This window comes from Ammospiza nelsoni, chromosome 2, assembly GCF_027579445.1.
Source record: "Ammospiza nelsoni isolate bAmmNel1 chromosome 2, bAmmNel1.pri, whole genome shotgun sequence".
Classification (NCBI taxonomy): domain Eukaryota; kingdom Metazoa; phylum Chordata; class Aves; order Passeriformes; family Passerellidae; genus Ammospiza; species Ammospiza nelsoni.
Window position 1 is genome coordinate 118,649,697 of NC_080634.1, and position 15,641 is coordinate 118,665,337.

The following is a 15,641-nucleotide window of genomic DNA, read 5'->3' on the forward strand; positions in this document are numbered from 1 at the left end:
CTCCAAGGGAGAGGGATTTTACTCCAAGGGGGAAGAATTTACTCCAAAGGGGAAGGATTTACTCCAAGGGGGAAGAATTTACTCCAAGGGAGAAGGATTTACTCCAAGGGGAAGAATTTACTCCAAAGGGGAAGGATTTACTCCAAGGGGGAAGAATTTACTCCAAGGGGGAAGAATTTACTCCAAGGGAGAAGGATTTACTCCAAGGGAGAAGGATTTACTCCAAGAGAGGAGGATTTTCCTGGGAGTCGGGTAACGGGAAGGGAGGAAAGCGCCACAAGCATCCCCCGCACTGCTCGGGACAGGCGGGAGCCGGGGATGTTCTCTCCCATTCCCTCTCCCCTTCTTTCCCCGGATTTTCCCCCCTTCTTTCCCCGGATTTTTCCCCCTATTTTTCCCGGATTTTTTCCCCTTCTTTCCCCGGATTTTCCCCCCTATTTTTCCCGGATTTTCCCCCCTGTTTTTCCCGGATTTTTCCCCCTTCTTTTCCCGGATTTTGCTTGGATTTAGCCAGGGACTCTGCAAACGCGGGGAGAATTCCCAGCGGGCTGCCCGGGTTAGGCCGCGACTTTTGCTGTTGTTGAACCGGGCCGGTAAAAGAGGAAATGTGGGGTTCGGGGTTGTCGCCGGGCCGTTCTGTGGCGTTTTGTGCGCGGTTGTTCCGTGGTGTTTTGTCCCTCGAGAGTCCCTGGCAGGGGAAAGTCCGGGGCTGCGGGCGGGTGTCCCCCGAGGGTGGCAGCGGGACAGAAGGACACAGGGACACAGGACAGAGGGACACAGGGACACAGGGACAGAGGGACACAGGGACACAGGGACACAGGGACACAGGGGCAGAGGGACACAGGGACACAGGGACACAGGGACAGAGGGACACAGGGACACAGGGGCAGAGGGACTCAGGGACACAGGGACACAGGGACACAGGGACACAGGGACACAGGGACAGAGGGACACAGGACACAGGGGCAGAGGGACAGAGGAACACGGGGACACAGGGACACAGGGACAGAGGGACACAGGGACACAAGGGCACAGAGGGGCACAGAGGGACACAGATGGACACAGGGACACAGGGACACAGGGACACAGGGACAGATGGACACAGGACACAGGGACACGGGGACAGAGGGACAGAGGGACACAGGGACACAGGGACACAGGGACACGGGGACACAGGGACCTGCCATCACCCTGGGCGACTTCTGGGGGATCCCGGGGCTCCTCCAGCTGCGGGTCGCCCGTGTCCAGCTGCGGCATCTGCGCCAAACCCCGCGGGGCCGGATTTTGGATATAAAATTCATTTATTTCTGTTTTTTCCCCCTGAGCAGAGCCGCCCGTCACTGCCTGAGCTCTGAGAGGGGAGGCAGAGGTTTCCCGGCCCTTGGCATTCCCCTGCTCCTGCCCCGAGTGCGGCCGGGAAGGATGGAGAGAAAGGGGAAAGGGATGGAAAGAAGGAGGGAAAGGAAGGATGGAAAGAAAAAGGGAAAAGATGGAAAGAAGGAAAGGGTGAAAGGAAGGAGGGAAAGGAAAGGCTAGAAGGAAGGAAAGGCTGAAAGGAAGGAGAGAAAGGAAAGGATGGAAGGAAAAAGGAAAGGAAATTTCAAGGAAAGGAAAGGAAATTTCAAGGAAAGGAAATTTCAAGGAAAGGAAAGGAAAGGAAAGGAAATTTCAAGGAAAGGAAATTTCAAGGAAATTTCAAGGAAATTTCAAGGAAATTTCAAGGAAAGGAAAGGAAAGGAAAGGAAAGGAAAGGAAAGGAAAGGAAAGGAAAGGAAAGGAAAGGAAAGGAAAGGAAAGGAAAGGAAAGGAAAGGAAAGGAAAGGAAAGGAAAGGAAAGGAAAGGAAAGGAAAGGAAAGGAAAGAGGAAAGGAAAGGAAAGGAAAGGAAAGGAAAGGAAAGGAAAGGCTCAAAGGAAGGAGAGAAAGGAAAGGATGGAAGGAAAAAGGAAAGGAAAGGAAAGGAAAGGAAAGGAAAGGAAAGGAAAGGAAAGGAAAGGAAAGGAAAGGAAAGGAAAGGAAAGGAAAGGAAAGGAAAGGAAAGGAAAGGAAAGGAAAGGAAAGGAAAGGAAAGGAAAGGAAAGGAAAGGAAAGGAAAGGCTCAAAGGAAAGGAAAGGAAAGGAAAGGCTCAAAGGAAGGAGAGAAAGGAAAGGATGGAAGGAAAAAGGAAAGGAAAGGAAAGGAAAGGAAAGGAAAGGAAAGGAAAGGAAAGGAAAGGAAAGGAAAGGAAAGGAAAGGAAAGGAAAGGAAAGGAAAGGAAAGGAAAGGAAAGGAAAGGAAAGGAAAGGAAAAAGGATGGAAGAAGGAAAAGTAAAGGATGGAAGGAAGAAGGAAAAGTAAAGGATGGAAGGAAGAAGGAAAAGTAAAGGATGGAAGGAGGGAAAGGATGGAAGGAGGGAAGCACCAAGCGAGCTGGGAGCAGATCCGAGCCCCCATCCCCGCTGTTTCCCCCCCATCCCCAGCCGGCACCTACCTTGAAGGCGATGGGCAGCGTCTTGTTGCAGCGCCAGTGCGTGGGCAGCACGGAGCAGAGGAAGTTGGGGCTGTCGGTGCGCACCAGCTCCCCGGGGTGATCCGCCAGGACCTCCACCATGCTGCGGTCGGTTCCGCGCAGCTTCCCCGGCAAAGCCCCGCTGTGCTCGGCGCCGGGCAGCGCCAGCGGCTCGCTCATCTTCCCCGGGCTCAGCGTGGTGGAGGGCGGCGTGAAGCGGCGGCTGGTGCTGGTATCTACGGGGATACGCATCACAACAAGCCTTTAGAGCCACACAACACCTCCGCCGGGTTCCTAGCGAGCGGCCACGCGAGCGCAGCTCCTCAGCGAGCCGCTCTCGGGGCACCAACATAAACGGGCGCGGGCCGAGCCCCCGCTCCCGGCGCGGCTCGGCGCTGCCAAGCGCCCCCAGTTAGTTTGGGTTTTGCCGGTGGCCTCGGCTCTCGGCTCGCTGGCCCGGCGGAACAGATCCCGTTAATCCGATAAACCGCGGCCGGGACGCGGAAAGCGAGCGGGGCCAAAGCTCATCCCAAAGCGGCCGGGAGAAGTGAAAACGGGGAGGAGAGCGAGCAGCGAGGCGCTCGGAACACGCGCGGAGCCTGCGCTGCCCGGGTCCTTCCAGGTGATCGCTCTCTCCCGGTGCCCAGAGAAAGCAAAAGGCGCCGGCGTCTTCTGGAGGCAAAAATCGCTCTTGGAGGGAAATTCGGGGCTGTTCCTCGGAGGAGGCGGATCGAGAGCTCGGCTTGCTGAGCAAAGGTCAGCTGGCTACAACTGGGTAGAGATTCACGGCCACACGCTCACGCACACGCACATCTACCGGACTTCATCAAATATTTACAATAGAATCTGTAGAGAATTTAAACACAACAGGAATCCATTAATGTTCTCCGCCAGATTTTCTTTTTCTTTTCTTTTCTTTTCTTTTTTTTTTTTTTTCTTTTAAAGCAGCCTTGAAAATGAGCTTCAGTAGTTTGCTTGGCGTTGCTCTAAGAGCGCTCGTGTCATGACCTTTCAATCATTCTTGCGCAAAAAGAAGAAAAAATAAAAAAGAAAAAAAGAAAAAGAAAAGAAAAACTCAGTGCATGGCATTCAAGCTTCAGATCTCTATCTTTGGTATAACGCCTTTCATTCATTTAAAGAAAAGTCAGAGCCGATGGCAAGCGCCGGAGCTGAGAGGTCCAACAGCTGCAAACTCGGGGTTGGGGATGTTGGTTAAATTGTGGGTTCTCTCTGCGGTTTTGTGTGTGCAACAGCGCTCTCTCTCTCCCACTCACGTCCTCCTCAGCAGTCAAACCAACAGTCTGCAACAACTTCGGCGCTCGGTGCCAATTCTCTTTTTTTTTTTTTTTTTTTTTTTTTTTTTCCTTTCAGTATCTCAGGCAGTCTTCCTCTAATTCGGCCACAGGAACCGGCTGCTTAACAATATTTGAACCGCAGCAGGTGGAAGGCTGCTTTGGCAAACACGGCTTTCCTCCCTCTCGTCCTGCGGGATGGAGCCCGCCGCGCACACAGAAACCCAAAACCACCGGCGACAGCAGAAAATTAAAAACTAAAAAAGCGAGGAAAAAAAAAAAAAAAAAAAAGAAAAAAAAAAAAAAGAAAAAAAAAAAAAAGAAAAAAACCCCCTTCCCACTCAGCGAAATCTCTACTTTTGAACGGGTGCAATCTTTTCCTTCCGCGAAACGAGGCGGCGGCGGGACGGGGTGACCCCACGGCGGCGACAGCGGGAAGCGGCGATCAAAGCCCGGAGTTGCCGGAGCTCCAGCGTCCGCTCCGCGGAGCTTCCCGCGGGCACGGAGAGTTCCTGCCGGGCCGGGCCGGGCCGGGCCGGGCTGGGGCGGGATGGGATGCGCGGGGCGGGCGCGCTCGGCCGGCGGCCGCCGGGCTGGCTGGAGGTGGCCGGCAGCGAGTCGGGGCGGCGGAGGCGTGCGGAGGAATGTCATTCCCCCGGTGCTTTGCATACGGGGAGGGCACCGGCCAATCACGGCCCTACCGGGGCGCGGCCGCGGGCCGGGGGCTCCCGGAATCGGCGGGGACGCCGCGACCGCGCCTGCTCCCCCGGGGCTCCCGGACGGCGGCACCGCCGCTCCCGCGACCCCCGGCCGTGCCCGTGAGGCTCAGCCTGCCCGGCCCGGTGCCCGCAGAGCCGCGGACACCGCCCCGCCACCGGCCCCGCTCCTCCCCCGGCGAGCTGCCGGCGCTCTCTGCTCCGCGGCTTTGGGGAGACACCCGGGGGTCCCGGACGCGGCCACCGCCGGTTTGGTGTCCCCGCCGCTCCCTCGGTCCCGCTGGTTTGTTGGGGCGGTGGCGGCGCTCCCAGCCAGGGCCATCCCCGCCAGCCTTCCTCCTCCTCCTCCTCCTCCTCCTCCTCCTCCTGTGCGCAGCCCAGCGCGGGGACAGCAGCGCCGGGGACAGCTCGGGCACAGCCACACGGCCACCAGGGTCGCGTCGCCAGCCGCCGGTCGCTGTGAGCCCGCGGAGCGGGGAGCGAGGATGCTGGGGGGAGGCGGGGCTGCCGGCTCGGGTTGGGGTTTTTTGGTTTCGGTGGCTTTTAAATTTTTTTTTTATAATTTTGTTGGTTTTTTTTTTTTTTTTTTTAATTTCTACACTCGCCGATTCCGCGAGCGTAACCCAGACCGGGAACGGGGCGATCCCGACCCGTCCCTGCCGCGCTCTCCGCGCTGTTTTTGCGCTTCCCTCCGCCAACTCTCACCGTGCTCCGCGGGCCGCCGCTTCCCCCTCCGCCAGCCCCGGGCGGGGGAATGGATGGATGATGGATGGATGGATGGATGGATGGATGGATGGATGATGGATGGATGGATGGATGGATGGATGGATGGATGGATGGATGGATGGATGGGTGGATGGGTGGATGGATGAAGGGGAGGATGGATGGATGGATGAAGGGAAGGATGGATGGATGGATGGATGGATGGATGGATGGATGGATGGATGGATGGATGATGGATGGATGGATGGATGGATGGATGGATGGATGGATGGATGGATGGGTGGATGGATGGATGGATGGATGGATGGATGGATGGATGGGTGGATGGGTGGATGGATGGATGGATGGATGGATGGGTGGATGGGTGGATGGATGAAGGGAAGGATGGATGGATGGATGGATGGATGGATGGATGGGTGGATGGGTGGATGGGTGGATGGATGAAGGGGAGGATGGATGGATGGATGGATGGATGGATGGATGGATGGATGGATGGATGGATGGATGGATGGATGGATGGATGGATGGATGGATGGATGAAGGGAAGGATGGATGGATGGATGAAGGGAAGGATGGATGGATGAAGGGAAGGATGGATGGATGGATGGATGGATGGATGGATGGATGGATGATGGATGGATGGATGGATGGATGAAGGGAAGGATGGGTGGATGAAGGGAAGGATGGATGGGTGGATGAAGGGAAGGACGGATGGAGGTGGTCTCAGGGACCCCCGGGGCCGCTCCCGTCGGGGCCGCGCCAGGGGCGGCGGGGGCGCGCTGGGTGCAGTTCCCGCCGTGGCCGCTGGAGGGCGCGCGCCGCCCGCCGGCCGAGCGGCACCGGGGGGGGCGCGGGGAGACCCCGGGATTGAGGATCGGGATTTGGGATTTGGGATTTGGGATTTGGGATTTGGGGTCGGGATTGCGGATTTGGGGTCGGGGTTTGGGGATTTGGGGTCGGGGTTTGGGGTCGGGGTTTGGGGTTGGGATTTGGGATTTGGGATTTGGGATCTGGGGTCGGGGTTTGGGGTTTGGGGTCGGGATTTGGGTTTGAGGATCGGGATTTGGGATCTGGGGTCGGGATTGCGGATTTGTGGTCGGGGTTTGGGTTTCGGGTGGGGATTTGGGTTTGGGAGCGGCCGCTGCGGCCTCGGGAGCTGCGCCCACCCCGGTCCCTCCTGAGAGCTCCCGCATCCCCGGGACAGCGCTCCGGGATTTGGGGTTTGGGGCCGGGATTTGGGATTTGGGATCCAGAACTGGGGCGAGCGGCCACCGCAGCCTCGGGAGCTGCTCGCACCGCGGTCCCTCCCGTCCCCAGAGCAGCTGAGACCCCCACGGCAGCAGAGGATGCTCGCCTGTGCCGGGAGCCGCTTTGGGGACGGGTTTTGCCTTTGATGCTGCGGCGTTTAACGCAATTAAACCGAAATTAAAACATCATTAACGCGGCGGGGAGAGCTCGGCTCCCGCTGCGGGGACAGGGATCCCGAATTCCCGGCAGGAGCGAAGCTTTTCCCGCATCCCCCGGCTCCGGTGTCGCCGTCCCGCTGTCCCTGTCCCTCTGTCCCTTGGGGGGCACCAGGGATGCCCATCCTGGCACTGCCCGGGGGCATTTTCGGGTCCTGTCCCCCCCAAAAAGCGCCCGCCCGCCGCACTCGCAACAGGTCCCTGCACCAATTTGGTGCTTGAACTATTTCACGCCAAGTTCCTAAATTTTTTTCTCTAAGTTTTAAGAATTTTTCTTTATTTTATATTCTTTTTATCCCGTGTTTTCCACTTTTTCTCCCCCGAATTTAATTTTCTTTTCTATTTTAAGGGGGGGGAAAAAGAGAAGTATGCAGGAGAACGGCTGCTGCAAACCCCAGCTCAAAACCCATCTGGGCTCTATTAGTGGCTGATAACTTTTTACGGGCACGGCAGAGATAAGAGGAGTTATTTTACTGATGTGCATCCATCAGCTAAAACGTGAAAAAACAGCGTTTAATTGGATTTTTTTTTTTGTTTTGTTTTAGTCAAGAGCTGGGGATGATTTTCTATTTAAATTCATGAATATTTTCAGCTGAGTTTCACTCCCTGCTTTGAACCTTGCCTTAATTCGAGCTCCTTGTAAACACGAAATAAACACGAGATAAACGCAAAATAAACGCGAAATAAACACAAACGCGCCCCACGCGCGTGGGGAGATCCAGAAAACGCCACGATTTAGCAGAAAATCCACAATATTTCCATTTTTTTCCCTATAAAATCCCGCCGTTATCAGGATTTAACGTGGGTTAGAGGCGACAATTTTCTATTTCACGGCTCGGAAGGGAAGGCGAGGAGTTAAATCAGAGCGAGCAGCCAGGGCAAACACCGCGGGGAGGAGATTTTGGTATTTTGGTACAGATCGAGCTGTTTATTTTACAGCCCCATTAGCACCGCCCGCACCTGGCTGCGTTTGGTTTTATTTGGGTTTTTTACCTTTTTTTTTTTTTTCAGTTTAATTTTTTTAATTTTTTTGTGGATTTTTTTTTTTCCGCCAGTTCTATTCATCCTCTCCATTCTAATTTAAATTTTGCGTGATAAGGAGAGCAACCCTCAGTGATGCTGATTGTGTTGCTCGGGAAAAATGGGAACGAAGCAACTTTTGGGAATGGGAAACGATGCTAAGGTGATGCTGCTTCTCCCAAAATGGGATTTTCAGCACCCCTAAATTTAAGACAGGGTTTTGGGATCGCTTTGGGAATTGTTACAACTTCCCCAGTTTGTATTTTGGCACCAATTTATTGGGGAAAGAAACCCCAAGGGAATTTCAATCCTCCACGGAATCCTCGAGCACAAAATCCCGATTTTTTTTCCCAAGCAGCCAAAAAAAGCTTTGGAAGCGCCAGAGAGAGGCAGCAACAATTTCGGGGGGAATTTTAACAACACAGGTCAATATTCCCTGGCCAAGTTTTTCCCTTTTGCACCTGAATTCTTTTAGTTTATGCCCCCAAAAATCCCTGATCCTACAAATCATTCATTCATGGAGCAGCTGGTGCACTGCTAGAAGCAAAACACGCTTAAAACACCATTATAAATGTAATTTTATCACGTTGTTGAATTATCCCTGCATGTATTTATTGCTTTGGAGCCACTGCCTGAGCTGAAAAAAAAACCCTCCTATAAATTAAATAAATTATTTGGGGGTTTTTAATGAAATACCGCACGGGGAAAAGGGGACAGACAATAAAGGAAAAGATGATTTTTGTCCTGATTTCCTGCGCTGGTGTCTCACACCCAATGGGAAATCACCCAAAGTGCCACCAGGAATGGGGTGGGACGGGCGGATGGGAATTCCCTGACTCCCAAGCATTGGGAAGTGCCCAAATCCCTGCAGGAATTTTGGCTTTGAGCTCTGTGACCGCCCCAAATCCCTCCGGGAGCAGGGAAAGTGCCAGAGCTCGTCCCAGGCAGAGAGAAATGACCCCAAAAATCGGATTATTTGGGGTCCTGGTAAAACCTCCCAGGGACTCGCAGCCTCTTTAGAACCCTCAGCTAAGAATGGTGCTCAAAATCCCAAATCCTGTAGGATCCTCAGGTGATAATGGCTAAAACCCAATCATTTTTAGGATCCTCAGGTGACAATGGCAAAAACCCCATTGCTTTTAGGATCCTCAGGTGATAACAGTGGGTAAAATCCCAAATCCTTTAGAATCCTCAGGTGGTAATGGCTAAACCCCAATCATTTTTAGGATCTTCAGGTGATAATGGTAGGTAAAATCCCAACTCCTGTAAGATTCTCAGGTGATAAGAGTGGGTAAAATCCCAAATCCTGTAGGATCCTCAGGGGATAACAGTGGGTAAAATCCCAAATCCTTCAGGATCCTCAGGTGATAATGGTGGCTAAACCCCAATCACTTTTAGGATCTTCAGGTGATAACAGTGAGTAAAATCCCAAATCCTGTAGGATTCTCAGGTGATAATGTCAAAAACCCCATCACTTTTAGGATCCTCAGGTGATAATGGCAAAAACCCCATTGCTTTTAGGATCTTCAGGTGATAACAGTGGGTAAAATCCCAAATCCTGTAGGATCCTCTGGTGATAATGGCTAAAACCCAATCATTTTTAGGATCCTCAGGTGATAATGGTAGGTAAAATCCCAAATCCTGTAAGATCCTCAGGTGATAACAGTGGGTAAAATCCCAAATCCTGTAGGATCCTCAGTTGATAATTACAAAAACCCCATCAGTTTTAGGATCCTCAGGTGATAATGGCAAAAACCCCATTGCTTTTAGGATCCTCAGGTGACAACAGTGGGTAAAATGCCAAACCCTTTAGGATCTTCAGAAGATAATGGGGCTTAAAACCCTAAAGCCATTAGGATTCTCAGGTGATAATGGCTAAAACATCATCACTTTTAGGATCCTCAGGTGATAACAGTGGGTAAAATCCCAAATCCCTTAGGGATCCTCAGGTGATAATGGAGTTTAAACCCCCATTGCTTTTAGGATCCTCAGGTGATAACAGTGGGTAAAACCCCAAATCCTTTACGATCCCCAACTGATAATGGCTAAACCAAATCACTTTTAGGATCCTCAGGTGATAATGGTAGGTAAAATCCCAAATCCTGTAGGATCCTCAGGTGATACTGGCTAAACCCCAATCACTTTTAGGATCCTCAGGTGATAACAGTGGGTAAAATCCAAAATCCTGTAGGATCTTCATGTAATAATGGCTAAAACCCATTGGGTTTAGGATCCTCAGGTGGTAATCACAAAACCCCAATCACTTTTAGGATCCTCAGGTGATAATGGCAAAAAGCCCATTGCTTTTAGGATCCTCAGGTGATAACAGTGGGTAAAATCCCAAATCCTTTAGAATCCTCATGTGATAATTACAAAAACCCCATTGCTTTTAGGATCTTCAGGTGATAACAGTGGGTAAAATCCCAAATCCCTTAGGGATCCTCAGGTGATAACGGAGTTTAAAACCCCATTGCTTTTAGGATCCCAGGTGATAACAGTGGGTAAAACCCCATCCCCTTTAGGGCCCTAAAAGCCCTTCCCATTCATCACCAGAGCATTTCCTTTCCCAACAGGACAATCCACGCTCTGGATGTTTTGGGAGGTGAACGAGGCTCCTGTTTGAGGAGTGGGGAATGATTTTCCCAAATTTTCTGCAGCTCCTCCCTGAGATGGGTGGGATGGACACGGACCCCCCACACGAAGGGAATTTCCTTTCCTCATTTCAGCGCCCCCATCCCTCGGAAACTGCACCCCAAAGTTCATCCCCTGACTAAAACTGGTGGGAAGGGAGAGAGGGACAGGCAGGGAAGGACAAAAAAAAGGTGGGAGTAATTTAAATGGGAATAATTTTAATGGGGATTATGTTAATGGGAATAATTTTAATGGAGGTAACCTTAATGGAAATAGTTTTTATGGGAATAACGTGAATGGGAATAATGTTAATGGAAATCGTGCGAATGGGAATAACATGAATGGGAATCATTTTTATGGGAATAATGTTATTAGAATGGGAATAATAATAATAGGAATAATTTTTATGGGAATAATATTAATGGGAATAATGGCAGAGGTCACCAAGGAATTTCCCCCTTGGATTTACAGAACTGCAGAGAAATCGCTGGGGGGAGGTGGAGAGTGGGAGAAATTTCTGCTGCAAAAATCCCTTTTTGGGGTTTGTCCTGGGTGGGTTTGCTCCTCCCCCGGTGGGACTGATGCCTCAGGTTTGAGCTTTTCTGTTTTTCAGGTTCTGTGCTGCTTTGGTGTGTGGGGCTGGGTTCACATTCAGGGATGGTGAGCTCTGTGCACAGAGCAGGGACACAAAACAATTCCTGCTCCAGCTGGGGACTGTGGTGTTTTCTGGGTCCCCCATGGTTGGGAGGAATGCTGAATCTGACTCCATGTTCTTAGAAGGCTAATTTATTATTTTATGATACTATATTGTATTAAAGAATGCTATACTAAACTACACTAAAGAATAGAGAAAGGATACAGACAGAAGGCTAAAAGATACTAATGAAAACTCGTGACTCCTTCCAGAGTCCGACACAGCTTGGCCGTCACTGGCCAATAAGTAAAAACAATTCACACGTTGGATAAACAATCTCCAAACACATCCCAAGGCAGCAAAACACAGGAGAAGCAAATGAGGTAATATTGTTTTCCTTTTTCTCTGAGGCTTCCCAGCTTCCCAGGAGAGAAATCCTGGGCAAAGGGATTTTTCAGAAAAAATGATGGTGACAGCTGGGCACCAAGGACAAATGAGCCAAATCTCAGCCCAGGAGCACAAACCCCGTGGGCTGGAGAGAGAAAAACAAGCAGGGTGGGACTGCAGGGCTAAAGCTGCAATGGGACAATGAACTGCAAGGTGCAAATGGAGCAGAACTGATCCCAGGGACAGAGCCCGTGCCCGGCCGTGCATTTTGGGGCCATTTTGGTTCATCCTGGGTGCAGCCCTGGCTGGGCTCTGGTGCTGCCCAAGGTGCATCCGTGGAGGAAATCCTTTTATTAAATCCCTGCTTTGCTCTTTAGCTCTGTCCAGTCTTTGCACAAGGCATCAGCTCAGAGATGTGAAGGCATCACTCTGCAGCTGGGACAGAATTTTTCCCCTCCTCAAGAGGAATTTGGGTTCTTAGAGAATCATAAAATCATGGAATAGTTTGGGAAGGAATGGATGCTAAAAAGCATCTCATTCCAACACAACCCTGAGCTCCACAGTGGAGCACATTCCTGATGCCAGGCATCACCTCAGGAAGGGGGAGTTTTGCTGGGCATTTCAATGGTCTCAGGATTTCAGGATTTCACCACAAAGAAATGCAGACAAACGTAAAATATTGGTTCTCACTTCTCGGCCCCTCAGCTTTAATCAGAGCATTAGAGAAAGTTCTGTGTGCAGGAACCCACTGAGAAATCAGGCGCTGGTGAGGGGGCTGAAAGCAGCACTTCTGCAAACATTCATGGAATCGAGGAATGCTTTGGGTTGGAAGGGACATTAAAACTCACCCAGTGCCAGCCCTGCCATGGCAGGGACACCTCCCACTGTCCCCAGTGCCCAGCCTGGCCCTGGGCACTGCCAGGGATGCCGGGGCAGCCCCGGCTCATTGCATTTGCTGGGAATGCTCCAATGAAGGCGGGAATGATGAATGTGCCTCCATGTTCTCAGAAGGCCAATTTATTAAGATACTCTGTTATATTAAAGAATGCCATACTAAATAATAGTATGAAACTATTGAAACTTTGATTAAAACTCGATTATTTCAGGGCTCTGCCATGATTTGATTGTTTTAGGAGACTCCTGAGCTGAGGAAGTGTCTGTCAGTTAAAGCAGGAATTTCCAAGAGATTCAGATCCTGAATTTTCTCATTTCCCAGGGAAATTTAAAGATCTGGAGGTACCAGAACCCCAAGGATAACCCTGGACACCCAGAGATGGAGAAATTTTGGATTTTTAGGGAAGAAAAATCAGAATTTTCGTCCAAGTCCCTGTGCCTTGGTGTTGCTGTCACTGAGGTGAAAATTCTCTGCAGATCCCAATCCAGGCTGGGATAAATCTGGAGGTTTCCAGGATTTGGGGGGAATATGGAGCAAAATATGAACTTGAATTTCAGGAGGAAAAAAATTCCCCATTGGTGAGAGAAATCCCATCCTAAGGGAGGATCCCACACGGGCTGCACTTCCAGGGATCCTCTGGCAACCCTCTCCAGGAACTGGGACTAAAAATGTGGGAATAATGGGAATGGTTTAAATGGGAATGGTTTAAATGGGAATAATTTAAATGGGAATAATGTGAATGGGAGCAATTTTTATGCGAATAATTTTATTTGGAATAATGGGAATAGAAATAGTGCGAATGGGAATAGTTTAATGGGGAAATTTTAATGAGAATAATTTTTATGGGATTAACTAAAATGGGAATAATATTTTTGGGAATATTTTAAATGGGAATAATTTAATGAGAAGAATGGGGATGGGGATAATTTTAAAAGGAATATTTTTTAATGGGAATATTTTGAATGAGAAGAATGTGAATGGGAATAATTTAATGGGAATAATATTTTTGGGAATATTTTTAGTGGGAATAATTTTTATGGGAATAATTTTTATGGGAGCAATGTGAATGGGAATAGTTTTTATGGGAATAATGTAAATGGGAGTAATTTTAATGGGAATAATTTTTATAGGAATATTTTTAATGGGAATAATTTAATGAGAAGAATGTGAATGGGAATATTTTTTAATGGGAATATTTTTTTTAATGGGAGTATTTTTTAATGGGAATGTTTTTTAATGGGAATATTTTTTAAATGGGAATATTTTGAATGGGAATAATTTTAATGGGAATCATTTAATGGGAATAATTTTTATGGGAATCATTTTATTGATGATAATATTAATGGGAAGAATTTTTATGGGAATATTTTTAATGGGAATAATATTAATGGGAATCATTTTATTGATGATAATAATATCATTGGGAAGAATTTTTATGGGAATATTTTTAATGGGAATAATATTAATGGGAATAATTTTATTGATGATAATAATATTATTGGGAAGAATTTTTATGGGAATATTTTTAATGGGAATAATATTAATGGGAATCATTTTATTGATGATAATAATATCATTGGGAAGAATTTTTATGGGAATATTTTTAATGGGAATAATATTAATGGGAATAATGTGAATGGGAATAATTTTTATGGGAAGAATTCTAATGGGAGTACTTCTAATGGAAATCATTTTTATGGGAGGAATTCTAATGGGAAGAATTCTAATGGGAATTCTTCCTTCTCCCCCTGGGGACAATTCCCATTAAGAGAATTCCCATTTTTCTGGAGTGGTTGGAGCTTGCTGGGTTTGTCCCACCCCAGATCTGCCCCGGGGTTCAGGGAGGGGAAAATTCCCATCAAAACCTCAGCTCCTCTTTATTCCAGGTGGGATCTGAGTGCCAGGGTGGGATCAGGGAGAGATTTTAGGGCCAAGGAGGGATCCCAGAGGGAGATCCCTGTGCCAGGATGGGCACAGAAGGAGATTTGAGTGCCAGGATGGGATCAGGGAGAGATTGGAGTGCCAGGATGGAATCTCAGTGCCAGGATGGAATCTCAGTGCCAGGATGGGATCAGAGGAAGATTTGAGCGCCAGGATGGGATCAGGGAGAAATTTGAGTGCCAGGATGGGATCGGGGCAGATTTCAGTGCCAGGGTGGCATCAGAGAGAGATTTCACTGCCAGGGTGGGATCAGGGAGAGATTTTGGGGCCAAGGAGGGATCACAGAGGGAGATCCCTGTGCCAGGATGAGGTCAGAAGGAGACTTGAGTGCCAGGATGGGATCAGAGAGAGATTTCAGTGCCACGGTGGGATCAGGGGGAGATTTTAGGGCCAGGATGGGCACAGAAGGAGATTTGAGTGCCAGGATGGGATCAGGGAGAGATTGGAGTGCCAGGATGGAATCTCTGTGCCAGGGTGGGATCAGGAGGAGATTTTGGGTCCAAGGAGGGATCAGACGGAGATCTGAGTGCCAGGATGGGATCAGAGGGAGATTTCAGTGCCAGGATGGGATTAGAGGAGGATCTGAGTGCCAGGATGGGATCTCTGTGCCAGGATGGGATCAGAGGGAAATCCCTGTGCCAGGATGGGATCAGGGGGAGATTTTAGGGCCAGGGAGAGATTTTAGAGCCAAGGAGGGATCAGAGGGAGATTTGAACACCAGGGTGGGATCAGGGGGAGATTTCAGTGCCAGGGTGGGATCACAGAGGAAGATATGAGTGCCAGGGAGGGGTCCCTGTGCCAGGGTGGGATCACAGAGGGAGATCCCCGTGCCAGGATTGAATCAGGAGGAGATCTGAGTGCCAGGATTGGATCAGGGGGAGATTTTAGGGCCAAGGAGGGATCAGAGGGACATCTGAGTGCCAGGATGGGATCAGAGGGAGATCCCTGTGCCAGGATGGGCACAGAAGGAGATTTGAGTGCCAGGATGGAATCTCTGTGCCAGGATGGGATCAGGAGGAGATTTTGGGTCCAAGGAGGGATCAGACGGAGATCTGAGTGCCAGGATGGGATCAGGGAGAGATCTGAGTGCCAGGATGGGATCTTTGTGCCAGGATGGGATCAGAGGTGAATCTGAGTGCCAGGATGGGATCAGAGGGAGATCTCTGTGCCAGGATGGGATCACAGAGGGAGATCCCTGTGCCAGGATGGGGTCCCTGTGCCAGGGAGGGATCAGAGGGAGATCCCTGTGCCAGGATGGGGTCCCTGTGCCAGGATGGGATCACAGAGGGAGATCCCTGTGCCAGGATGGGGTCCCTGTGCCAGGATGGGATCACAGAGGGAGATCCCTGTGCCAGGATGGGATCCCTGTGCCAGGGAGGGATCAGAGGGAGATCCCTGTGCCAGGATGGGGTCTCTGTGCCAGGATGGGATCACAGAGGGAGATCCCTGTG

The 15,641-nt window shown here is 50.1% G+C and overlaps 1 protein-coding gene across 1 annotated transcript in view; it reads right to left on the reverse strand.

The window, feature by feature from the left end:
* RUNX1 (RUNX family transcription factor 1) overlaps positions 1-15,641 on the reverse strand; it is a 204,719-nt gene that overhangs the window by 92,390 nt on the left and 96,688 nt on the right. The window contains exon 3 of the mRNA XM_059466285.1: positions 2,471-2,724. Within this exon, the coding sequence (XP_059322268.1) occupies positions 2,471-2,724 (254 nt within the window). The remainder of the gene's footprint in view (positions 1-2,470; positions 2,725-15,641) is intronic.